At 36.1% G+C, this 27,639-nt stretch overlaps 1 protein-coding gene across 1 annotated transcript; it reads right to left on the bottom strand.

Moving 5' to 3' along the window:
- Nucleotides 1-1,218: 1,218 nt before the first annotated feature.
- On the bottom strand, nt 1,219-27,464 carry LOC121296990 (clathrin interactor 1-like). The gene is made up of 12 exons (XM_041222973.1): nt 27,287-27,464; nt 17,943-18,047; nt 17,523-17,619; nt 13,548-13,656; nt 12,516-12,680; nt 8,471-8,651; nt 7,778-8,003; nt 7,394-7,484; nt 6,672-6,749; nt 5,322-5,593; nt 4,402-4,600; nt 1,219-3,275 (listed from the first exon to the last, which is right to left on the bottom strand). The coding sequence occupies exons 1-12, from the start codon at nt 27,325-27,327 to the stop codon at nt 2,899-2,901; spliced, it is 1,941 nt and encodes a 646-aa protein (XP_041078907.1). The 5' UTR covers nt 27,328-27,464; the 3' UTR covers nt 1,219-2,898.
- Nucleotides 27,465-27,639: the final 175 nt, after the last annotated feature.

Raw genomic sequence — 27,639 nt, 5'->3', positions numbered from 1 at the left:
GGGGGAGGAAGGGGTGAGAAAAGGTTTGATTTGGAGAGGCTGAGTTTAAGATGATGCGAATGTATCCAGGAGGAGATGGCTGAGAGGCAGGTAGAAATACAGGAGGAAATGTGAGAGTCGGGGGAAAAGAGAGGAAGATCTGGGTATTGTCAGCACAGAAATGACACAAGGAGATGAGGGGAGATGAGTGTAGAAATGACACAAGGAGATGACTGTAGAGAGAAAAAGAAGGGGTCCCTGGACTTAGCCTTGGGGGACACCTCTATGACACTTTACAGCTCATTGCTCAGATCTTTGTTACTGCAGACTAAGACTGCTCCTGCTCTGAATCTGATAGATTATTAACGAAACACAGCCTCTTAAGCAGATGCATATTCATTAGATGACCAGCTGTTAGGGGCTGCCAGATGTAAGACTACTTCTGTCATTGTACATAGCCCAGGATCAAATACACACACAACTGCTAAATGAAACTTTACAATTCCATATTTCAGAAAGCATTTGGGAATTTTTGATAAGGACATACTGCTAAATATATTAATGAGTTGCACTTCCACTGCGTGTAATGCAATCTGGTTGCAAGTATTTCAAGTCAAACCCTAAGTTCATGACAGGCCAGGTTACAATGTAATTGTTCGTAACTTCTTATCCATCCAAACTATCATTAAATTCAGGGAAAACGTTCCAAATGTAAAACTTTAACCAAACAGCTGATCTAAAGTCAGTAACCTAAAGTATTGCCTTCCAAAATATGACTTGTTGAAAGTGTGGTGACAAAATCACTTTCCTAAAACATACAAGCACCCTTTGTTTTGGAAAGAAATAAATTTCCATGAATTTTGTTTGATTATACTTTAAGGCATAACAGCTACTGCCTTCGACAGGACACTAATGTAGGAACTTGCTGAAACTTGTCTACACAACTTAATTGCTTATAAATGTTACCTTATATTTGAGTGTTTTGAGATTATATATGATTCCAGTTTCATTATTTCCCTTTTAGATAAAATATGAATTTAACCCCAGTATTACAACTATTGAAAATTATATATACAAAAGAAAGGCAATTCATTATTTCTAAGTTTTTATTAAAAAAAAAAAAGTTTGGAAAAAATGGTGAGAAAAAAAAACAAAAAAAAAATATGCACAAAATGTGTTTTGTGGCACTTTAAATAAAATCCAGACAAACTATTGAGTATTAAAAACATGACATTAAAACAAGTTTTAATGGACTGTTTAATGTTACATAAAATCATAATGAGTACAATCAAAACAGACTTAATGGATTGAATAGAAAAGTAAATATTCAGCACAAGGCATGTCTTTGCATAACTAATATATAGTGTTATTTTTTTTAATAATGCTCCCATCCCATGGCTTTAATATTATAGAACGGTCATGATTTAAAGAAAACAGAAAACACAACAATACAAACTAGCCCCTCCATAATATTCATAATATTTAAAAACAAAAATCCCTTGGTCAAAATCAATAAAGTATAAACCTCTGAAAACTGAAGGCCATTTTCTTCTTTTTACACCAACACAATTGCAAATGCTTCCGAGTTATTATACATCAGGGTTTCTATACAGTTTGAACGCAGTTCATAACACTGGTGCTATTGTATTTCCTTTGCAGAATATGATTTATTTCAGTTATAATAAGAATTTCATATTTTCTAACTGGACACAGAAGATTAATTATTTTCATATTCTGTTTTTTGGGGTTATACACTTCACAGCTGGTCTATCTAGTGGCTAGAACCAGGAAACCGCATATCAAACTATACTATTGTTAGTTTAATTAGAGTTAAATAGATAATCCTACATTTGTGAAAAACAATCTAATATTTCTCAAATAACAGAAAATATATATTTGTGCATATGTTGGCCTTTTCATAAATAGATGTAGTAACTTCATTTTATTTATTTATTTTCTTTTTCGTAAATACAAAAGGCAATGACCAAAGTATTCGGGAGTCTGAATTAGTTGAGAACTTTATGATGAGAGCACTGGAATTAATCTGTCAAACTACAAATATTTATCAATTGGATGTAAAACTCAGATCATACTTTAAAAAAATAAACCCATTAGAAAGGCCTCAGAAATATCCATAGTTAAAACAACCTTTCATTTTATTTTTCAATGTTAATGTTTTATTAAATAGCCCACTTTAAAAATTGCTGAACTAAATTATAAATACCACGTTAATTAAGCATGGCAAAAAGTGGGGGTTGATATTTTGCCTTTTCTAATCAATGATTTTTCATAAGGAGACAATTTAAAAGGATCCAATGAATTTTAATTTACCCACCAGTTTATCATACCCTCCAATAAGCTCCTTGAGCACAATTTATTTATAATGTTGCACACCCAAAGAATATTTACAAAGTTAACCATCACATTTAGCAAGTCATTTCTTTTAAGCTATGGACATTGTGAGGTTATATATGGAATGAGTAGTTTGATAAGTTTTAATAAAAATTACAAGGGAAAAATAAATGAAGGCTCTGGGAAAAAAAAACAAAAAACAAAACAGGTACAAAATTTAAACTTCACCAGCTCTGCTCTGTCCACTGCAGCCTCCTCAGCTGGGATACAGAGTAACACTAAAAATCCCTCTGATGTTTTTAAAATGTGTTTCAAAGTATCTGTGAAGGGAACGGTTTAAGATTTTTTTTGTAAGAAAAAACATTGCATACGCTCACACCATTAGAGCTTTCCGACACAAGATCTTGCCCCAATACAAAACTAGCTAGTACATTTCACTAAACTTGTTCTTGGATCAATCAATACAAAAAAAAAAAAAAAAGGTGACAGCATACAATGTTTTCAAGTACTCTTTGTGTGCAGCTCTTAATCCTTCATTCAATTTTTAGACAGGATCTTCATAGCTTTTCATTTGTTGAAGTTGCCGAAATTTGCGAAGGCATCTTGTTTAGGGTGAACTACTGTTGAGCTCATGCCGGGGTTCATGCCCACAGTGGGCATACCCATTCCAAAAGGAACCCCCATGCCCATTCCAGTTGCTGGCACACCCATGCCTATATTCATCCCAACCATTCCCTGATTAATCATGCTGTGTTGGCCCAGAGGCATGCCCATGGGGTTCATACCCAGTGTGCCAGTGCCCATGACGTTGGGCATTCCCATGCTCATGCCACCTCCTCCAGCCATTGGGTTCGTGAGTGGTCTGGCTGGCATTGAACCAGACTGCATGTTGAGGTTCATGCCTGAAAAGCTTTGAGCCATCATGCTCATGGGCGATTGCACACCTGCAGAATAAGGAAAAAGCAATGCACAAGTCAGTGAAAAAACAAGCATTTTCAGAAACACTGGCAAATCAAAACTCTGACATTTTATCCAGTTATTGCCTTCTTAGTTCTAAGATTATACAATTTCAGGCTTTACCATTAACACATGTGAATTATAGTAGCTACTTCTGGTCAAACAGAAAGTCATTTTTTGTAAAATAAATGGTTGGTAAAATATTCAATTTTTCCCAATGCTATTACATATTTTAAAACATTTTAAATAATCCAACAGATTCACAACAGAATACTGTAACTATATTATATATATATATATATACACACACACACACACACACCTTATTAGTAGTTAATTAGGCAATTAAAGTAGTGATTTTCCATTGCCCTTGAACTGTTTGGTACTATTAGTGGGTACAGAAAACCACTAAACACATATACATTAGATCAATCTCTAATACAAAATAAAACTAATAAGGATATTGCATGACTGCAGTACGGTTAGGAAGATCACAAATATTATATTAAAAAAAAGGAGATTAGGTGCATTGAGAAGATATGTACCACATTCCAGATGGCTTTTTTTGTCGAGGGTCCCCGAGAGATCAGGTATTCTGCCTCAAACAATTCCCCTTGTGGAATTTAGAGAAAAATCAAGAACGCCAAGGGACTATCAAGCGAAGGTTTGCAATTAAAAATGACATTTTCTATTTAGAGATACAGTTGGAGGAGCATATACTATATGTGCATCAGATCACTGGATGTAATCCAGGATGCTGATGTGAACATCTAAAGTCTCCAGAGAACACAGACCTTAAAAATTAACCCTTGGCCTCCCTAGCCTAAGTGCGGAGTCTCCTTGAAAAATGCTTGTTTGTATCCACTGGGGTCCACACTACATATCATCTATGCAGAGTATATAATATAAAGATGTAGCTTATTTTAAATTCAGAGATCATGTAACTGTGTATAGGAGAAGGACCCAACTAAAAGGAAAATGATTCTAGGAAAAAGGAGGAAATCAGGAAAGGCTGTACTGCAGTTTGGTTTATATAAAAAGATGGAGATTAGATTTGGATAAGACAGCACACATCGTTTTAAAAACACTAGTGTCTGGAGGTTTCACCCCTACCTTGTTGTTGCATCATTGTGTTGAGGGATGGCTGTGCAGTTTTGGGGGGCTGCATTCCCAGAAAGTCCAGGCTGATATTGACACTGGGGTCAGACCAGGTAGAAGGTAGTGTGATCTTGTCATCCTTTTGGGCCTCCTGCATATGGAGAGCTGAAATTTGATAGTTTTTTTGCACTGGTCCAGACAAGTTCTGCAAAGGCTATTGGAGCAGAAAAGAAAGGTTTCATGTTATCACAAAATTAATTTCCACACATTTGTTACACTACACAAAATGTCTAATTACTATTAAAAGTTTTTTAAAAATCCACACTTTCCCCAAAATTAACATTTTAACCCTGTAAACTCACTGTACCAGTACTTTAAAGAATGTAGCAATATACCATACTGCTGAATGCATTTTATATACACACACACACACACACACACACACATACATACATACATACACACTAACAAAAACACAACCCAAAAACACATTTTACATAAACTGAAATTTAAAAACTAGGTCATGGTTGTTACATGCAAATGTCATATTTGTTGTAGGTTTTGGTTATATTTTAATGCTTTCCAAATTAAACTTGTTCCATCTCATTCAGCCCAAACCACTGATGAGCTTCCCTAAGGAGAAACGAATGCAAAATGTAAAATGCTCAGGACCCAATGTGAAACATATTTATTTCTCCTGCATTACTTAACTGAGACAATACAAATTTAAACATTTCTAGGGTTGAAGTTTTTTTTTTCTCCTGCACAAATCACTGCTCTAAAGTCAGAAGCTTTTGATACAGTTTTATCAATTTAAAGCATTAACTCATACAACTATTGCAAATTGAGCTAAAAGGTTGAACCGAGAAGACCATGGGCACCATGTCTTATTCCCTCTGTTCAATTTAGCAACATATAGAAAAAGGTTCTCGTACCTGTGACCTTGACATGGGCAAGTTTGTGGTCATGCCCACGGTGTTTGTACTGGACATGGCAAAGTTCATGCTTTGGGAGGAGGTCATGGTTGCTTGAGTCGACCCTAACAGGTCAAACAAGTCGGTGGATGGGGCAGCAGGGATGTGGGCTGGAGCAGGCTGAATGCTGGCAAACAGATCAGCACTGGATGACGCCACAGGAGGAGCAGCAGTGTGGCCTGTACCAAAAGCATTCCACCCTCCAAACTCGCTATTGCCACTTGTTACTGTACCTGGAAGGAGAAAGTTAGGGACTTGAAAGTGTCTGAAAAAAGGACAACATGACGTGAACCAGAACTAACATGAGCTGACTTGTGCCCTTCCTGATTACTGTCTGCAGGTTGCAACTCCATCTGGATGTCTTTCCTGCCTAATGAATATTTCATTAGATTTTCACAAGGTAGCAATGAAAATAAATGAAGATAAAAATGTTTCTCAGAAGAGTTAAAAGCAAAACAAAAACCTCCCTGACCTGCTGAAGAAGTTCAAATGGTACAAATAAACCGAAGCGCTCCGTTGTGCTTGCATAGTTTTGTTTTTTTTTGTGGCCAAAACAAATTTGAAGCCATAAACTATCAAATATCTGGCATTTGTCATGTTACAAAACACCATATATATATATATATATATATATATATATATATATATAGATATATATATATATATATATATATACACACACACATATATATACATATATATAATGTTTTTTCATTCATCTGAATTTATAACTTCTACTGAAAACAGCGTCCCCATTGGCAAATGTTACCAAACATGATTAATCACTTCTGAAGCGCAAAAGTCCCATTAGAAGTAATTTTCAAACCTGATTAATCATTTTGCAACAATTTCAGTCTCTTGTGAAATAACTATCAATCCAGATTAATCACATTAGAAGAGACATACGAATGTAAATGTTTTAGCTTACACAAATGAACAAAATACCTCCACAAGGGTAATGATTTTACACATACAGGTTTAAGCTTGGATTTTTAAGTTAGCGTTACTGACTGTGTGTAAGTCCAGAGTTCACCATACATATTTTTACTCCTAATGAAGTTATCCCTTGTCCAAACAGTTACTTTCTGCAAGTAATTCAAGAATGGATTTCAAGATTACATCTTGATCCCTCTGCTTTCTGGTCTGTGGCAGAGCTGATCATTTCCAGTCTTACAGCAGTAGGAATTAGTATGATAATAACCTGTTGATTTCTAATATCTAAATCCAAAATGCATTCCCCAGGAGGGAAGCATATTTATTCAAAACAAATTAGGAGAAGGTCAACCAAAGGTCTGATTATTTACAACATACCAGGTCCTGAAGGCAAGCTTGCTGAAGCAGCTGGCGAAGAAAAGTCTGCAAATCCCCCAAAAAGATCAGCACTTCCACCTAAATACAGATAATACAACACAATGACAACATGTCTTTTCATTTCTTAATTTCAGGCCACATGTAAAATTGCCTATATTCTTGTTTCCTTTTTGGTTCCAAATATAAATAAAGAAATATGCAAACATAACTTGTTTGTGGAACATCAAATAACAAAAAGTAGAAAATCGCTAAATGCGGCCTTTAGACCTTTTGATAATCTAACATTATAAAAACGCAGTGATTGAAAATTCTATGAAGTACAGCTAATATTGGACATATCTCAGCTGTTTAGCCTGCAGTGCCCAGGAATCGGCAAGATGGGACAGCAACATCTGTGCAGCACTTCAGCACCACCAGGGATAACTTGTCTTATTGCTGCAAGACATTCAGTCCCATCTGCTGCACTTCGCTATGCTGTTTAAATCCCCCCCCCCGCACCCCCAAATCCAAGTTTATTTAAAAATATAACCACCACAAGTCAGCCTATACTACCATGCAAAACAATTGAGTGCTTTCAATATCTAAAAATGGATAATTCCCCATGAAGTATTTGTATTATAGGTTGTTTATAGTAAAACCACTGCTATTTTGTAATAGCATTGCTTCTGTGAGAAGGACTGCTGCATTATGTTTGAGAAGACAGATCTCTGTAGAAATGTTACCTGCTGGTGCTGCATGACTAGATCCCACTCCAGAGTCTACCATAAATAGGTCTTCCAGGCCACTATTTGAGGATGTAATGCCAGCTTGAGTCTAAAAAAAACAAGACAAAAGTAAATGGATAGCATGAGCTTTGTGTGGCAGAAAACAAAACTAGAGATTCTTGTTTTGAAAGCAGATTTCACTTCAAAGTAGTAAGTGCTGTACAGCAGTCACAAGGGGGCAGCAGAGGCCAGTGTATGACGAGAAAAACTAAACACCAATCGAACACTCCATCAGACATACCTCTATCTAAACAATTGTTTAATATATTGAATAAAAAGTACCATACAGATATAATGGCTGAGCTTAAAATATCTAAGGCAAGATGCTGGCTACCCCTTTACCTTGACTGCAGTCTGCCCCACAAGGTCAGGCTTGCTGTTGCCCCCTGTGTAGTGTGCGGCTGCTCCAAGGTCCACGGTTTTGCTTGGAACGCCACGTTTCCGGGTTGTGGTGGTTTCTGTGGCCTGTGTGACGTGAATGCTTTTGGTTGTCACGGTCTCTTCCTCATCTTTAAATTCAGACTTTCCAGGTCTGCCATTTCTGGATGCTCGCTCTTCTTCATTGTCACTGTTAGCAGCAAACATAATACAAGGTTGAATTTAAAATGACTTGTTCCATTTCTACTTTTACTCAAACACTGTAGCGAAGGCATGCCTTTTTCACAATGATGCGACTGAACTGGAATTAGAACGAGTTTAGAATCTTTCATGCGAGACATACGTCAATACTTCTATTACAACTTCAAGGCAAGACTGGTTGAAAACAATCTGCACACAAAGTAAATCTATCTTATGTTACAGTATATTTATAATGCTGGGATACTGCATCACAGTCTGTGCCTGAAGCACAAATTAAGAAGAAAAAAAAACAGAAGTCTCAATTGCAAATTTAACTTAGAATCTGATAATATAGTTACTATTACTTTAGGGATACATGCTTAAACTAGATTTTTACAATCGAGAAAAAAAAAAACATTCTAGACATCATTCTGCAGCAGCAGCAGTACATACAGAACAGCAAACATAGCCCTTTACCTGAGCCTCTCTGGCGATTCCTCTCTCTCTTTGTTACGGAACTTGTTGATCGTGTCATCAATTGTGCTTCCAATCTTGTCACCAATCTCGCCCAGCTTTTCACTGAACGGGAAGATGCCCTTGTTCTTATCCCATTCCTCGTCCCATTTTGATTTGGGCTCAGAGTCATATCTGTCACCACCTTTAAGGTTGATTTAAAAAAAAATAAATAAATAAATACTACAAGCAATACAAAAGATATTAGGTTCAAGAGGCATCACTGTCCACAAACTCATCAGAACTGTTAGCTCAGTAGTTTTGAGGCAGGCTAAAAGCTCCTGAAATCTTGCAGACTCGAGGCACAACACAGCAGATGATGGACTTCATTAAAAAGGCACGGGTGCAGATAGAGTGGTTTTGTTATGACAACTGCACACACTTAATGCAGATCACTTTGTCTCCACTTCAGCAATATGCATCAGGACAACCTTGAGGAGCATAATAACAGAAATGCAAAAGACATTAAACACCTGGCATATGCAAGTTAAATGAAATGGCTTTTGCCAGCTTTGTAATAATGGTAAACTGTGCCCTAACATGCCATTCCTGTTGCAACTGCCAGCACAACCAGGAAGCTATTCCAGAGGAAGAGGATAAAACACACCAAGTCTAGAAATACAGACATTGCAGGCAAACTGAAATATACCAAGTAAGGTTTAGTTCTTGTCACTAATAATCATCTTACACCAAGCATATATAAAACAGAAATAAGCAGACACGCTTTTGAGTACTGAGTTGCTGTACAAAGGGTCAGCTAGTGTTTATGTCAAATGTCTACACTTGAATAGATGTATAACAAAATAGTTGGAAAGATATTTGTGATTCACAAATATCCTCATTCATGCCCAATTCTATAATGAAATTAAAGGCTTACAGAATGTTAATATTTTTACAACTTTGCTAATGCAGCAGTATGCTTTATTGAATTTCCCCTACATAGAAATAACAGGGATCATGAAGCCATGCTAGGCCAGCAAAAAAAAAAAAAAAAAAAAAAAAAGTCAACATAGTGTTGAGGGGGGAGTGTGTCCATTCTCCCATTGGGGCATTTTTGTAAAATGATGCATTCAGCAGCATGTTTGCATGGCTTAAGCATGTGTTAGAGTACTAGTGGTCTGCTTGTAGTCTTACAACATTACTCCATAAATGCAATGAAGGAGCTTTATTTCAACACTGCTAACAGCAAGGCAAGATCAACAAGAAAAAAATCTGACTTCAAGCATCAATGCCCCTGCAATACAAGACCGGCTGAAAATGTGTATGGAATTGGTGACCGCATGTTTAATTGAGTACAGTTGTAATACGGGAAACACCATGCTGCAGGTCCCCTGCTCAGCATTAGTGAAGTCCTGATCTGACAGCATGTAACAGACCGCTCTTATGATTACGTGTTAACATTTAGTTTTCAGTAAAAACAAGTTTAAACTGCAACAAGTTTGTTCTGTTATTATGACATCAAATACACCACAGCAAGCACATTATCATATATTAGATATTTTCATAGCACAATCTGAGAGCTGAATTTATGAATGAATGGCAGTTTTAGTTTATTTATTTATTTTTTTATTACCGCAATCAAGTAAGCCGCAGTGCATTTCAATTTTAATTCCTTAAATGTTTAGCTTTTTTATTCAGCAGTACAATTGCTAATTGCAGTCCCAATTATTTCTATGCGTTCTGTTTTCACCTTAAAATTGTCAGTTTGAGCAATAAACTGTTTTCCCTGAAACAGCTGACCCTGCTTTAATACAAAACATACTATAGTGTTTTTCATTATGGTAATGTTTTAACATCACTGCGTCTGCTTCTTTGGCTGAAGATACATTATCAGCTCATCTAACTAGGGAATCTACCGTTCAATTAAGTTATTATGAACCCTTCAAGGTAAACAACGTAACCAAATCTACTTGTTTAGCTAGGATATTCGCGGCTGCTAAAGAAGATGCAACAGTCTGTTTGTTTAATTATTGAGCTTCTGCTGCACTACAGCGCTTCATTTAAAAAAAAAAAAAAAAAAAAAAAAAATATATATATATATATATATATATATATATATATATATATTTCAGGGCATTTTGTTAATGGCACGTGTGCAACACACAACTTAAGTGTGCTTTTATTTTGAGCTGTTATTGTTCTAAATTTCTTGAATGCAACTGTTCATTTTAAGCTACATTTTTACACAACAGTACTCACACACGTTTGGTCACCATCACAACTGTTGCAGTATTATGCTGGTGTAAATATACAGCACCTCTCTGCACTTGCAAGAATTTGTATATCATCTGACAAGTGCCGAGCTGATATCCCACGGCGTATAGCTTCTACATCTGAACCCCCAATATGACAAGACCCATGGGTACATGGGTACATATTTTTACGATATAACGAAAAGAATATTTTGTTTTTTATGTTTTTGGTGCACATGTTAACTATTATGCAATATGTATAACTTACGTAACATATCTTGCAGTGCGATAATACGACAATAAATTGACAATGAGAATACCAGATGTTAATATTTTTTAATAAAAGTAGCAGGCACAAATATAAATTTTAGGCAGTGTATTGTGCCGGTCGCCAGCTTATTGTGAAAACCTTGATTAAAATCAGGAAGGATATACCTGCTTCAATATTCACTTGGTTTACTTCCCAAATTAGCCAAAGGGAAATATGAAGGAAGTATATTAACCAGTTCCAAGAAACATAATGCAATGGACAGATAACTAAAGACTGCCCAGGTCAATATGTACAACAGTAAAACTTGTGCAATGAGAACTCCTACTTTCCATGGATGTAGGAGACAGCACAGTATTAAATCTGCAGATGTAACATAGCAAGTTAAAATGGTTAGCCCCATACACACAAAAAATCTGAGTAACTAGAATCAAAAGATCAGTCATTTGCATAGTGAAATCAGCAGGGAGAAAAAGAAAACATCACAACCAGCTGTCTTTCGATTTTACTAGTGCTGAAATAGGAGGCAAAGAAAATTGAGCATCAGATTGTCTTTCATAAATAAGTAACCTTTGCAAAGTTACTCAAAAAATCTGAATAAAATGACTGATTATCAAACTTTCTTAAAACAAATTAGTATTGCTAAAAATTGATAATTAAATACTGTACCGTACTAACTTATGTTCAGCTTGTTTTCTGTTCACATAACACAATGTTAGATTCCCTAATTTCATTAATAAAATTATCATGCAAGCAAAGCTTTCTTATATCTACCACACAATAAACCAACTAGAATAGTGATGTCTTCCATGAATCAGATATACAGACTTTATAATAAGGTTTAATTGAGTATGAAATGAGGGTATTCTCATACTGGTTTTATTTAACTTCCTGTGCACAGTAAACAAGCAGTCCATGAGAACTGGCACAAGAATAGGTTTGAGAACACTCTGTAGAAAGAGCAGACACAGTGACCTAGGTATGTGTGTCTCAGGTAGACTTCAGCCGTGGACAAGCAAAAACAAAGAGGGGACATGTACATGATTTACAAAGCTAAAAAAAAAAACTAAATATATTCTAAACAGAAAGATATTTACTGTTTCACACTTCTTTCTTATATTCAGTAATTTAATGCACCAACAATGTAATGCAACATTTAGTTTGAAAAAAGGTTAACTAGGCATTGCTTTTCAGTTAAACACAGCATTGGTTTACCTGGTTTGACTTGGAAATGGCCCATTCCACGTTACATTGTGTTAACGTATTGGGGCATTGTAATGTAGGCTGAAAACTTGGTGCAACACATTTTTAAAGTTATATAGTCAAAAGCTTCCAAAAAGAAAATATTCTTGATTACAATTTTCAAAAAAACTCATAAAAACGGTGGTTTCCTGAGTTCGTTGCGTAACTTGGAATGGGCCAAACCGTCCCTCACTGCAGCACAGTTCTTTATCCTTACAGCACGAGTGTCTGAAATAAAGCTAAAATCACTAGTGCTCCACATGCTTCATCTCCCCGATCTCCTTGTCCCACAGACCACAGTACTCACTGTATCTGAACCCTCCGAGAGTGTCTGAGGACACCCCAATGTATTTGTCCTTGTTTTTCTTTGCCTTCTTCCTCTCTTCTCGTAAACGGTCATCGTCCTGTACGAAATCCACCATCTCCTTCACTTTCTGCCGGACATTGATCCCCTGGTCCTTCCCATTCTCATCTGGAAAAATAAACATCCTAAAATTGCAGTCTGGAATCATCACCTTTTCTGAACACATGATGGGGCTCTTGCACAGCTTTCCTTAGGGCTTACATACTATTAGCCAGTGAGGGGCACTTAGACTTTATCCCATGTAAGAAAACGGAATTATATGTCAAAACTGTTTTGGAGCTGTGGTGTAGCTGCATTAAACAAAGAGACTAGCCTGGAAAGCAGTGCAGGAATGTTGATTGTATGAAATGGGAAAATATTTTTAGCCCCTGGCTCCAAATGTGTTTAAATTGTAGTCCCATAGGACTCAAAGAAATCAGAAAAACATGGTTATGATGTTTTTGGTATTGGATTAACACATTAATCGGTTGAACTTGTGAAGTGACTAATGAATCAGTCTGAAAGTCAGGTCATTTGCATCCCAACAAAGCTTGCATCTTCAGGTTGCAAATGATTACATTTATCTGAAACTGAAGATTTGAAATAAAATGTTTTCATCTTGGTACTGTATTACTAGAAACACTTTCTACTTCAAACATATCTGTTTTAGCTCAAACCTTTTCTTCCCATGTAATTAAAGCAATTCCTTTATCGGTGACCTCAGGGGACTTGTTACAGGGGTAGTTTTTTAAAACTAAAAACCCAAATGCTCACATTGAGCCAGTTTCATTGTCCACATCCGATCTGCGAGCTCTTGTCTTCACTAATTAATCCTCTAGGGTCCACATATTAGATTCCACGCACTTCACACAGCCGACAGCGGTCACATTCTAATTGGAGCAGGGAAGCCTATCTTCAGAAAGCAGTTCAGGTGACTGACAACTCGAATGGTTGCTTTCATTTCCTCACAAGTCCCCCAACCCATTTAATGCTTACCTACAAAATGATAATTTTCTATAGAGCGCAGATCATAGAGGTGTTCTCTGGTGCTCGTCACAACTCTCTCTGACCCGTTTCTTATGAGGTATGCCAGCAGGAGCAAAGCCTAGGAAAGAAATCATTTGTGAGAGTCAGAAAACAAACACTCCCTACACTCTTAATGCTTGTTTTTTTCTGCACAAAACAAATGGCTGCAAATTCTAACAACTCTACAGGCAGACACTTCCATGCCAAATCAAAATTAACAACTGTATTATTGGATTACCAGTTGAATATAATTACAGAACTATATCCTCTGATTAATAAGTTCTCTAATGAACAAAATAAACATGAAAAGGGTCAGGAAGCCGTGTGCATGGCCACTGCTTGAGACTTGAATGAATATCTGATCCAATTACTTTTGGGGTAGCAGACCACTGAACACTTTTTATGTTCAAAGTGTGTGTTTCAATACAAGTTTAGGTTTGTTTACAGTAAGTCCAAAGCTGCAACACTTCTTAAAATCAGCCATAGCTACAGGATCTGTAATGTCAACAGCATGGAGAAATGATGGAACAGCATTAAAATACATACTGTAATTGCATAGGTAACTCACATGCAAAATTGCCCAAGTATCCATTCAAGATAATTACTTTCCTTAAGATATTCCCTGGTTATCACTGAATGACTGACTATGTTAATAAAAGTAAGTCAATATATATTGACAAAAATAATTCACTCCAATGCCTGCCGCGAAGTTTAATTAACATGCAAAAAAAAAAACCAAAAAAAAAAACCAGCGTTTATAAAAACAGGATGCAGCTTGCTCCTACAAATCAATAATCTGAAGAGAAAAACTTTAGTGGTTAACAATGTCACTAAGATGACCCACTTGCATCATATGCCGACATTGCAAAACAGTGTATAAAATAAAATATAAAGCAAAGCAGCAGCTGTAATGAACATGGGTTTTTATTCCTATACTTCAATCATTTTGGATTCTCCGTCATTTCTTGTGGTATGCAATTGCTTTCTTTTTTTCATTTGGGTAAAGAAACATTAAAAAAGCCACATTATCTTTTAACTGCAGAATGTTGTGAAAAAGCATTATGGGAAACGAACCTTGACTGGCTGAAACTTGAGACCCAGCCCCCACTTAACCACATATCGCTCACAAACTCAACAGCACACAAGAAAACACATCTATGATTATCTTAACTCTTACCTCTCAGAATGTGAATGTGTTTATACTGATGGATTTCAAAAAGATATACATATGAACAACTAACAACTAAAGAGTTGATCGCAGATCTTTTTTTTTTTTTTTTTTTTTTTACATTTTAAATCGGGCATTAAAAGTGCATTCTGGGTAGAGAAATGCGTGCTGCTGTTTACAAAAATGCTGAAAGTGTATGCTCTCTCCTCAGAAGTGGTAGGACACTGGTTTGAAGCTCATATAAAAAGGTGTTCAAGTTTTGTAAAAATCATAATTGTTGTTTTGTACAACGATTGCTGATAGTGTGCTATCTATCCATCTATCCATCCACACACACACAGTACCAGTCCAAAGTTTGAGTACACCTGCTTGAAACCAGGTTTTTCATGATTACCTATGCTTTTAACTGTATAAACTTGTCTAAAAACACTATTTCATTATACGATATGTGTACTTATATAAGCTGATAATCATTACATTTTTAAATGAAAATGTAAATCTTGCCAATTTCAATGAAATGGTCACCCAAAGCAAGGGGATTTCAGTCTGAAGCCCAAGTCAGTTAAAAATCTGAAATGTGTATAACAGTGTTAGAACACTGGCCTCAGTATAAAAGTGTCTTTGTTAGATGTTTTCCGAGTTAACTAGCGTGTTACTTAATTAACCTTTTGTTACCAATTATTGTTAACAGGCAAGGGTCCATGATTACCATAAATATAGGTAGCATAGGCACAAGTTTGATGTTTCAACATCAACTTTCAGAGGAGATGGCGTGAAGCTGGTCTAACTGGAAGAATTGCTGTAAGAAAACCATTGTTAAGTGTGCAGAATAAGAGGAAGAGACTTGCCAGGGCCAAAAAAAAACCACAGAAACTGGTCGATTGATGACTGGAAGTCGGTCTTATGGACTGATGAGTCAAAATTTGAAATATTTGGGTCCAAGAGAGGGTGAGTGGATGAGTTCTGCATGTGTGGTTCCCACTGTCAAGCATGGAGGAGGCAGTGTCATTGTCTGGGGTTGCTTTGCTGGTGACAGAGTTGGTGATCTTTACCAAGTCCATGGCAAGCTCAACTAGCATGGCTATCATAGCATACTTCAGAGGCATGCCATTCCATCAGGATTACGGCTAGTTGGGCAGTCCATTCTTCAGCAAGATAATGACCAGAAATACACCTCAAAATTGTGCAAGAACTATCTGGCGAAGAAGGAAAGTGAAGGACAACTCAATCTAATGACCTGGCCTGCCCAGTCTCTAGACCTCAATCCCACAGAACTTGTATGGGATGAACTGGACAGAAGAGTCAAAGCAAAGCTACCCACAAGTGCCCTACATCTCTGGGAATTGCTGCAGAAGAGCTGGGAAGACATGTCGGGTGATTTCCTGCTGAAACATGTTAACCATGTTTGTGGGGCTGTTATTAAGGCAAAGGGTGGCTATTTTGAGGAATCCAAGATTTAAAGAATTTTTTTGAACATTGCTTTGATACGCCTTATGTTTTGTTTTGTACATTGTAACATGTGTTTTCATTTTCAAGTATTTACAGAAACGTATACAACGTAAAACATTGTCAATTATGAAAAAAAGCTAGTTTTCAGCAAGTGTACTCAAACTTTTGACTGGTACTGTATATATATATATATATATATATATATATATATATATATATATATATATATATATATATATATATATATATATATATATAGAGGACAGACACACACACACACACAGTACTGTGCAAAAGTTTTAGGCAGCTGCTTTGAAGGCAAAGGGTGGTCACACCAAATATTGATTTGATGTAGATTTTTCTTCTGTTCACTCACTTTGCATTTTTTTAATTGATAAATAAACTATTAACATGTCTATTTTTGAAAGCATTTTTACTTTACAGCATTTTTTTTTTTACACCTGCCTAAAACTTTTGCAAAAGTACTGTACATACATACACACACACACACACAGAGTAATCCCTCGAGACATACAAATACCTGTTTTTCCATTAAACAAACATATTTTCGCTCTTACGAGAAGGGAGCTTGCAAAGTGGATGATCGTATTGCGTCTGCGCAAGGCGTACGTCACAGCATTCACCACCACCACAGCCATCCCAGCATGTGCTGTGAGCCTTCTTTGTCTTTGTACCGTTCTCGTGCTGTCTTGTCTGTGTAGCAGTTGTCAGTTGCTTCTTCTATCTCTTCTTAAGTGCTTTTTAAATTTCTGTTTTATATTTAATATTCTGTTTTAATTTTCTTCCTTTCATAACTGTGCGTTATTTGTTAGCGTTTTTATAACTTAATATTTACTATAACGTACGTTTTCTAACACTATGATAAGCGCATGAAAGCAAACTGTCAGCCCCGTCTATTTGTGGAGGACTCATGCATACCGCAAGATTGTTTATTTGTCATTTAATTAACAACTTTAGGTTAATTTATTTAATAATTGATACATAATTTCACTGATTTCATATTTAGATACCGTTCTGGCCTTTATTAACGGGAATTTTAGGTGTTCATGAGGAATTTTGTGTGTGTTCTGGAACCAATCGAAGATGGTAACATGGGAACCAATTAGGATTTAATTTCTGTTATATGAGATTTCGCATAACAAGCAGTTTTCAAGGAACGAATTACACTCGTATAACAAGGGATTACTTTATGTATGTATGTATATGAGTAAAAAGGATCTATTTGACTTCAATAAGCTTTTATTACTAATTTATTGTAAATTAATTGTAGATGCAGCTACTGTAGCAGTAAAGGCCATATATCAAACCTTATAAACTCTTCTCCAGTTCTTCTTGTTGTCCTTTAACATGCGGGTCCAAAGCATGTTCATGACCTCTGGAAATTGTTCATACATGAAGGTAGACCTAGAAATCAATCAAAACACTGGGATATTAATACACAGTATTCTGCTTTAACACATATTTTACTTAACATAGTAAACAACTTTACTAATATGAGTTTAACTAATTAAAATCTGGATTTATCAGAAATGTAATCTAGGAATGCCTCCAAAACACTCCAATTACTGTCTACAGAAATTGACCCACCAAAGAAAATATCTAGCATGAACTTCCGATTAAACAGTGTGTGTGTGTGTGTGTGTCTGTCCATTTATTTTGATACAAATTCAACTTACCTAGTCCAAAGGTTTTATACCAGCAAACAGTTTATTAGAAATACCACTTACTTTGCGATCTCACCCATGAGTTGCCCTGAAGGTCCCCAAGGATCATCGTTAGTAGCTTCTCGCACCTGTGATTCAATTTCTGAATAATTCATCACCACATTGGTGCTGGTAAAAGAAGCAAACCATACATTTCATATTAACATCAAAACACACAACCCCATGAAATCTTAATTACCATATACTGCATGCTTTAATGAGATATCTCCACAGGGCATTAGGAAATTGTATGGCTTACTCCAAGGATCATTCACAACACATTTAAGTTGTCTAAGTTGTTACTCTTGGAATTCCCTTTGAGAATATCGAACAGTGACAGGGGATTGCATTAGTCCTGGTGTGGCCCTGTTGACCACTAGTGCTCCCTCTAAGCTTTTTAGATACTGAGAAACTTGCCGTTTTGACTGAAAAAGGGCAAATTAACAGTGAGAAACCTTCAGCCACGCATTAACCTTTAATATATTATTTTTGTTGCATTATAGAATTTTTAAACTAATTCCAACACAAGTATCTCAATACTTTTACAATTTGATTTAAATTTAAACAAGGCATTTTATTGAGGCTCTGCCTGGGATTCTGAATCATCCTCCAATTATATAGAATTTTTATGATGTGTACATTTACCTTCATGAAGCCTGTCTGATCTTATCATAAATGTAGCCCTGTCAGTAGACTGCATGCTTAACTGGTGGTCTGCATATAATTATTTTATAGCACTGTATATAACAATGGCATCTGCACTGCCTTCAATTATAACCACTATTAGGCCTACCAATTTTCCATTTTTGGGAAAAGCAAATTCCATTTTTCAGAAATGGCCAATTCCATTTTTTCTCTCCCCACTTTTTATCAACGTATTAAGAATTAAACACAGCATTTGAACATAAATATGAATGTTGACAGTTAAAATAAGTACATTAAAAAACATTACCACAATTCTTTATTTTTATTAAAGTTTTGTTTATTAAAACTTTTGTTTCTGTAATATTAAGTAAAGCAGCTGAAGACAATTCAGCCCTGTCAATGTTTATAGACATCATTTGTCTCATTGCTGGCATTAAAACATACAGGAAAACTAAGAATTATATTAGAACAGTTCAGAATACAAAATGTCCAGCAGTGTTGCGAGAATCATATTTACAGTCTTCCACTAACAATGCAGATCAATCTACAAATGATACAAATGATAATACTTTATCCTACTGCTGGCATTACAATAAGAATAAAAATTATGTAACAGTTTAATAACAGTCAGCAATGTCATGTGAGGGTAATCCTATGTATAGCACTCCACATTTTAATATTATCTTTTTACTGGCATTACAATAACCAGGATAAAATATGAAACACTGACAAAAACACATAATTAATCCTCCCAATTGTTTCTTTGCTAATTCTACCTTATTTGCTAAATTTAACAAGGTGTACCTCCAGGCACAATGTCTTTATGAAACAAATAGTGTGTTGTGTAGACTACGTCTTTACACAGTAAACTGATCAACTTCGTTTAAGGAATGTATAGCTAGAAAAATTGTATCCATCCACCCACCCACAGTAGATGCCGGTTGTTAGCAACTATGATAAAGGCAACTTTCGGTTGTCCCATAGACTTTAATGGGAATGGAATTCTAATATTAGCAACTGCATGCCGCTTTATTATTAGTTGCTAGTGCTAGAGCACACTTGCATGATTTGTGCATATACTGATGCAGCTTTTATAACACACTGACTACACAACTGCGTATTTCTGGCGGACTGAGGCAGAATCATGGCTTTGAAACTGGCTATGAAGCTGCACGCAAAACAGATGGATTTACAGCAGGAGGAGGTACATTGTAAAAAGCTGACAACGTTGGACAATTTCTTATTTTAAAAGTGTGTTCTTTAGAATTGATTGTAAGAACACATTTATGTTTGCTTTACTCATTGTAAGGACAACTGAAGTACATTGTTATGTAGTACTACTTACACTTTTTTTGCTTTACACACACGTGAAGTAAACAGTTCTACGTTTGAGTATTTCGGTTTCTCGTGTTCATTTTTTAACACTAAGATTTAAAACATGTATTAAATACAGTTCAAAATGTAACTGGCCCAGTTGGGCCTATGGTGCGTTATAAATACAGGCCAAACTGATCTCTATCGGCCATGGTTAATGTCGAACCCCAACATGCAGACATGGTTGTCTGAACTCACAAAAAGTTAATTTATTAACAAATTAAAAAGTTAGCTTGGCTTTCAACCAGGAAGATTAAAAAAGTTTTAAAAATAGGTGGCAATGTAGATTTATTCTTCCTTTCCCCATGTTTTACTCAGCTTTTATTCTGCACCCTACCCACAATTCTTGTGACCTATTCACCAGAAAATAATTTCTCTCGACCAGATGTGAGGAGAAAAATTACTGGTTTGATTGTGAGACTTCCTGAGATTGATAGAAATGTAATATTGGAGGACAGTTTGAGGCCAGAGGGAGCACTCTGGTTAGTTTATACTGGGATTCTTCCAGTGAATTATGGTTTTACTGTTTTGACACATCCTCCACCAAAACAAAAACAAAGTAAACTCGACCCGCAATTGTCACAACACATACAGTACAACAGACAGCCAAAAGCAAATGCTGGCTGTTTAAATGCACCTAATATTTTAAAGAAAAATATAAAATTGTTTAACTGGATTAATTATAATACTTGAGCATCCAATCTACTGACAATTCACCCTTTATGTTGCATGAGGGTCAGAACTACAGCACTGTACAATGTCAATCTACAGTGTGTAGGCAAACAAGTTGGTCTGTTACTGTACAGTAGTGTCAGATGCCTCAAATTGTGCCACCTTACAGTTCTCAAATAAAACAGCAGGACTCGCATCAATTTTCTGAGCTTGCATGCAATGTTATGCTCAATTATATAAAATAATTACTGCAGCATCTGAATTATTCTTACATGTATGGTATATTGGTATGAGCATTTTAATCTTTTAAAAGCTGCACTGTGACTTAACCACAAACCCCTCACTGCATGACTCAAATGTTTTTGTACAGCAAAGTTTACATTTATTCCCACTTCCTGCACAGCAGCAAGAGGTTTATTAATTATTTAAATTAGTGAAAGTTGCCCACTTTTGACAAGCTGTACTGTAAATGCAGCAGGTGAAATGTCTTGCCCAGACCAACAGACTTTTTTTTTTTTTTTTAAGGCAAAAAAATTCAGAAGTGGTAATGAACTTTGTTTATCTAAAAACAAAACAAAAGCGATTTAAAAAAATAATTCCATGAACAAAATAAAACGCTGTACAGTTAATAAAACATTAGCCAAAGTCCTACCATTGTCAATCCCAACTACAGCAACACATACACAGCACCATTAATGGACATGGCGACCCTCACTACAGTAAAAGTAGTACAACACTCCCCTCCTATCGTACACACATCCCAGAGGAACATTAGCCTAAAAAGAATGTCAGATTAAAGCACCAGTGATGTATCACTGCAAATACAATGCAGGCCTATTTTTTGTGAAAAAAACAAAAACAAACAAAAAAAAACCTCATCATGATCGTTTAATCTGCTTGTAGAATAAAACCAGGGCATTGCAAAACACTGACGTAAACATGTTTTAACCTACATTTGCAAAATAATTTTGCAATAAAATAATTTATTTTAAATAGTGAATGCAAGGAGAGCAAAGCTAAATCAATTTACAAAATATGAATGATTTAGTTTATTCTTTTTCTAAAAGATTTGTTTTTCTATTCACTATAGATGAAAAAACTAATTAAAAAGGTGTCAGGTAATGCATCAACTGGGTCTATACCATACCATTAAATAAGTATACTTGCCACAGTTATAGGAAAAAAGACAAAAGTCACGACACAAACAAAACTGTTTCAAAATAGGAGTATTCAGGTATCCAAACACAATTCTGACTTAAGAAACAGCTTTCAAATAATATGCATACAGGTTGTCTTGGTCCTATTAATAGGTACAGTACACAGATGGTCTTCTGGCTTAAATTGCTGTTGCACACACTGTAGACATAGTTCAGCCAATTACAAAGCAAGGGTCAAGTGTCTTTAATCGATTAAATAGGCAAACCAATCCTTGCAGCTTTACTTGATATACTTATTTTATGCTACAGTATGTGTATTAATTTATTATTCTTGGCCAGTTGTATTCTAGTGTCTTATAAAAGGGCCCCCAAACACAGACACTTCTGAGACTGGCCTTTACTCGGGTACATATTTGTTCCTAACACTGCTGTATCCACCACGGAGTTCAATCATTCTTTTATTCTGAAGGAATCTCCATCTCTCCCATCGTTTAACACACGCCTTTGGCCAAAAGAAATCACAATGCAGGCAGAATCCATGCCGTCGTGAGGCACTGCAGTTCCATCTCCTGAATGTTATGCATTCAAAGGTTTTTGGCTCTCCGTCATGGTTTAATCCAATGAATAAAAAGTAGAAGAGCCTTGTAATACAGTCACTTTACACTTTGCGACAGACAGCCAAAGACAACATCCTGCTATCCACTGGCGAGTTACAGCAATGCAGGGAAGGAAATGAGAAAGCTACTTCCTGGTTCATACTGAACTGCTCCCTCAGTTAAAATGAAAATACAGAGATAGCAACCATTCATTTATAAATCTACCCAGAGCCAAAGTTCTCTAGAAAATGAAAATATATATATATATATATATTACGTTATGGAACAGCTTTGAAGCAGGACAATAGAATAAAGCAAGTGTACATTAACAGTTAATGCTGTACTGAGGCTGTTCCACCAAGGACTTACTGTATATAGAGCAGTATCCGGAAGACTATCCAAGCTATTACATGACAGATTGCCCTGCAACAGAGGCATCCATCTGACCCAAGAAGTGGAAAACCTGGGATAATTAATCTCAAACAGAACTTATCCCCTGTCTGGACCAGGGCTAGGTTTTACCTACGAGCAAGATGGGCTGAGTGGCCTCCTCTCGTTTGTAAACTTTCTTATGCTCTTATGTCCCAGAGGAAATTCTGGGTCTCCCACTGAAAATATATTTCTCTTCATTCAATTGACAATTTTTCTCCTCAATAACAATAAGAAACAAAGCCCCTCAACTTAACCTACCAATGTACCTATCTGTCAACCACATTATTGGGAGGTAATTCTATATCATAAATACAATATTCTGTGTTTGGAGAAAGTCAGGCGATCAATAGGGAATACAATAGTATCGCGTCTTTATAAATATATAGTATGTAAGTAGGCCTATATTCCATCTGCAGTGTTGGAAAATATGTTCTGTTTCTGTGTTTTTTTTTGCTTGGTAGCCATATTGTTTCTGGTCAATAAAGGAAATAGAATAGAAAATAATAATTGTGTTTTTTTAGTTTTATTGCATGTCTAAATTTTTGTACATTAATGCAAAGTAACATTACAGTTAAAATGTAAGTTTGTAGTTAATGCATAACTCATACATTAGCATTAAAGTATGGACAGTATTTATTGAAAGTACTCAAAGTAATATTACATTTTAGTCACATACCCAAAACCTTATCTGGACTGCTACCTACATCTCTTTGTATGGAAACATGTAAAATACCTACAACTGACTTCACCTGGATTGAAAATGGATGCTTCAGTTTCCAGGGCACAGTACTCTGTGGCCCTTGTGGGAGAACACTAGCTGTTAAGTTGTGAAAGCAGCAAGTGAAAGAAACCACACCCATCTCAAGACAACTATTAACATGCTTCTGCAACACCTAACAGGTACAATAGCCTTTGCAGCAAAGGAACTTAATAGTTAGGTAACTGCTCCCCCAACCCCTAAAGAAAAAAAAAAAAAGGAAAGAAAACTGCAATACACAATTCAAAACGTTAGCATACTGTTGAGAGTGCAAGGAATGTTTAAGCACAAAACAAATGCTCATCATCGAAGAGTTAGGACAACAGATACAGTCTTATTAGACTAACTTTAAAATTGAATTAAAACAGCACAATCTCTTACTGTTGCAGATCTACTGTAGTGGCTGTATTGTCTAAAAAATACTATAATTTGTTTATTTAAAATGCCATATACAGCCAAACCTGTTTACAGCAACCATTAAGGACTAATTAAAAGTAGTCTTTAGACCATTGACCGATCAATATAGGACCTTGTTCCAACCAGATGATTAACTATTAAATTGAGTAGTCCTGAGCCATGCTCCAACCAGGTTTTGTTTAACTGAACAGAAGTGGGAGTCATTACAAACTGCATGTTTTTGAACTACTGCATTAGACAGTGTGTACTTTTGTTCAGGTAATTTTTTTGGTTCGAGTAGAATCATTACATCTTGAAAAAGTTATCTTACTGCCAAGACAGTTACAATAGTTTAAATATCAAGGGTCAATGTCTAAGAAAATAACCACTCTGAATGCCAAGCTAAGAACGCTCAGTGCAGACAGCCTCTTGTTATTGCACTTGATAAACGTTAACTCCTCCATAATTTTTCATTAACATGTTTGTACATAAATAGACAATCCAGATTCTAACACTGATTCTGTGCTGAAAGAATATGCTAATTAGTGCAAAAACTACTGTATTTTAAATATTTAACAACAAAACTAACAGGTATGTCTGACGATAACATCCAAATGCCAAATACACAGCTAGTTATCAAAATAAATACAATGACTTTGAAAAGATTAAAGAAAAAAAAAAAGTAGATTTACAAAATATTTCAATGCCATGTTCCAACAGAAATTATGGCTACATTAACTGGGGTTAAACAGTTACCAGTCCTGAGTTTCACAGTTCAACAGAAAAAGAGAAATAGAATACAATTAAATTGTAAATGCGTTAGAGTAACAATGTTGTAACGTTCTCAGAAGAAGGCGATACTACTTGGTACATCAAGTCCCTTTGTTAACAGGAAATCACTCACTTTAACACGGGGAGTAAAGCTCAAGGTTTTGGGCCTTCTTTTAACTGAAAACCAATCGCAGCATGTTATTACTGTACATGTTGTTGACAAGGTCTTCAAAAAAGACAGACCTTATTAAAAAAAAAAAAAGTTGAAAAAATAAATAAATAAAATAAATATACATTAAAGTGTAGTCCTGCTAAGTGATTTGGATATAAGTGAGAAAGAGGAAGTGGAGCAAGTGTTTATTTTTACCTCAAACCATTTCCGGTTTACCATATCGTACGCTATTGTAAACAGCATTGCCCTAGAACTGAGCTTTGCAAAATTTGATGCAGCATAAAGGAATCAATCTGTCTGTTTGCTGAGTCCCTTGATTCAATTACTTTAGCATCAAACCAATTCAGTGGGCTCCTACAGGTGCTCTGTTACAACAAAAGGTAATACATTACATCAGAAAGCAAACAAACGCTGCCTCTGTAATAAAGACTGGAACATTGGGGTGGACAAAAAAATACAAAAGAATAACTTCAAGGTGTGTCATTAACTGTTAATGCCTAGGTCATTATATACACTATGGTGAAACACTTCTCAAAAGCAAGCTTGTGTGATTTGCACCTCCTTAAAACAAAACCTTTGTTATTGCCCAGCTAAATGTAACCCAAGAGCCATCTTTGTTAATCTTGATTGTCCAATCAGCAGCTCTGTTAAACAGGGAAAACTGGATTCTTTTTAAAATCTGGATTTCAATTTTACAGAGAATTATAGCTCCCATTAACAGTTTAAACAGAATGCTGACATGTAGAAACAATTCTAGAAGTGGTGAAATTCATATCAGACAAATATAAGCCATCAGGATCAGTTTAAATATAAAAACATTGGTTACTGCTGAATGTCATCTTCTATGAAACTGAATAACAATCCAGATACAGTGGTGATCAGGGCAGGAAAGTTTAAAAGGATATCAGACTACTGGCAAGTCACAGACCTCCGAATAAGGATACTGTTGTCACCACGCAAATCTAGGCTTGTTTATCTGATATCGATGACTTATCAGTATAGAAAGCATACTATTCTGACCAAATGGCCCAGTAGCACTCTCCATCCAATAGCTGGTAATATACTTTGTGGGCTTTGAGGCAAATAGTGATAATACTCCATTCTTAAAACAAGGCCAAGGTCACAGTGACAAATCATTATTGAAAGTCTATTCAATATTAATTCATCAGAATACACGGCAGGCTGGGGTTTGGATTATGAAACCCATCGTCAGAAGTAGTTGTCAGTTATTTAACAAAGCCCTCCTACATGCTTGGGAGCAATGGCACAGTACCCCACAACACTGAAAAGAGAAACCTAGCAGATAACAGAATAATGTGCTTCTGAAGCCATTCATTCTAATCATCTGCTCTGTGTCTTGTGAAGAGGAAGAATTTCCTTGAGAATTAACAGGAACAAAGTTTGTATTTAACTGAATATTTGTGCTGAATGTTATCTAAATCAAACCACTGGTTGTAATCCTACACTTGTTATTTATGTATAATTGTGCAACTTTGAAAGAACCAAGACTGGTACGAAAATGCCAGCGTGCCAAACATCTTTTGAATTGGGTTTCATATTGTTGGGACGTTTTAAATCCTTTACCCAACTGATTACAATACCGCAAGTTGATGACATTAGCTTTTTGCAACACAGATTTCAGTGCCCCGTTATCGTATTTTTAAAACATAATGTATTTATTTTCTAACTAACGGTATGTGACGTGTTTCCCCTAGCATTCTCAAGGTTTAGTATTCTTGTAACAAGTACATACATAATGAAAGTTGTGTTAATCATTTTTTTCATTCTTATCAGTTCATGTTGAACGACGTTGAGATGTTCTTAAACGATAACAACATCTGAAGTGTCTTTTAACTGATAATAAAACACCCCTTCACATTTCATGTCAACTGAACTTGGGAGGTCAAACATACATATTACAGGTATTTACTACATACTGGTCAATATTTCACTGCTACACATGAACTAAACACCACTTTAATGCCTAACGTTACAGAATATGTGTGATTGTTAACGGAAAGTGTCGTTTCGTTTACATACAGAACAGGGGCTATTTATTTATTCATAACGTTTAGAATAAATCCACGAGTTTTGAAACAGAATAGGCGAATACAATGGTTAATAGATTGTGCGAGTGTTTACTTTTGCTGTTATTCGAATAGGGGGATAATTATGCATACATTCAAGTTTAAAACAACTGGAGCGCAGATAGGATACGTTACAACACTTCCGTGCTTTCCTCTGAAAGTCTATCGGGGTAGCCATGACGGTCCTGTATCAGCTGAGTCTACGGTGTGACGTCAGCGCCTGGTTACGTGTCTCTCTTGAACAGGTAGAACCAGGGGCCTCACAATAACAAGAATACACTTCGGCTTTGAAATTTCACGAATACTCACGCTTTATCCACCAGCTCCCTCACTTTCCACATATTCAACATCTCGTCTCTCTAAAAGGGGCTTTCCTCCTCAGTAACCCGCTGTCAAAACCAGCCGATGGCCTTGGATTTCCCGCACCGACTCCCCTGAAACTCTCCAACTCACACAGCGGCAGCAGAGCCGGTCAGGTTACTACGGATACGTCCTCGAACGTCATAGACGTTCAGGGGCGGGGGAGGCGTATCGACGTGCACTACAATAATACCGCGCATGCTGGGAATTGTAGTTTTATATGCACTTAAAAAACGTCATTCTGACGTAATAGTTTGTCGAACAAGTTGAGAGGTGAGTGGCTTAGTTAAAATAACAACATT

The sequence above is a fragment of the Polyodon spathula genome, chromosome 22 (genome assembly GCF_017654505.1).
Source record: "Polyodon spathula isolate WHYD16114869_AA chromosome 22, ASM1765450v1, whole genome shotgun sequence".
Lineage (NCBI taxonomy): Eukaryota > Metazoa > Chordata > Actinopteri > Acipenseriformes > Polyodontidae > Polyodon > Polyodon spathula.
This window is presented reverse-complemented; position numbering and strand designations above follow the sequence as displayed.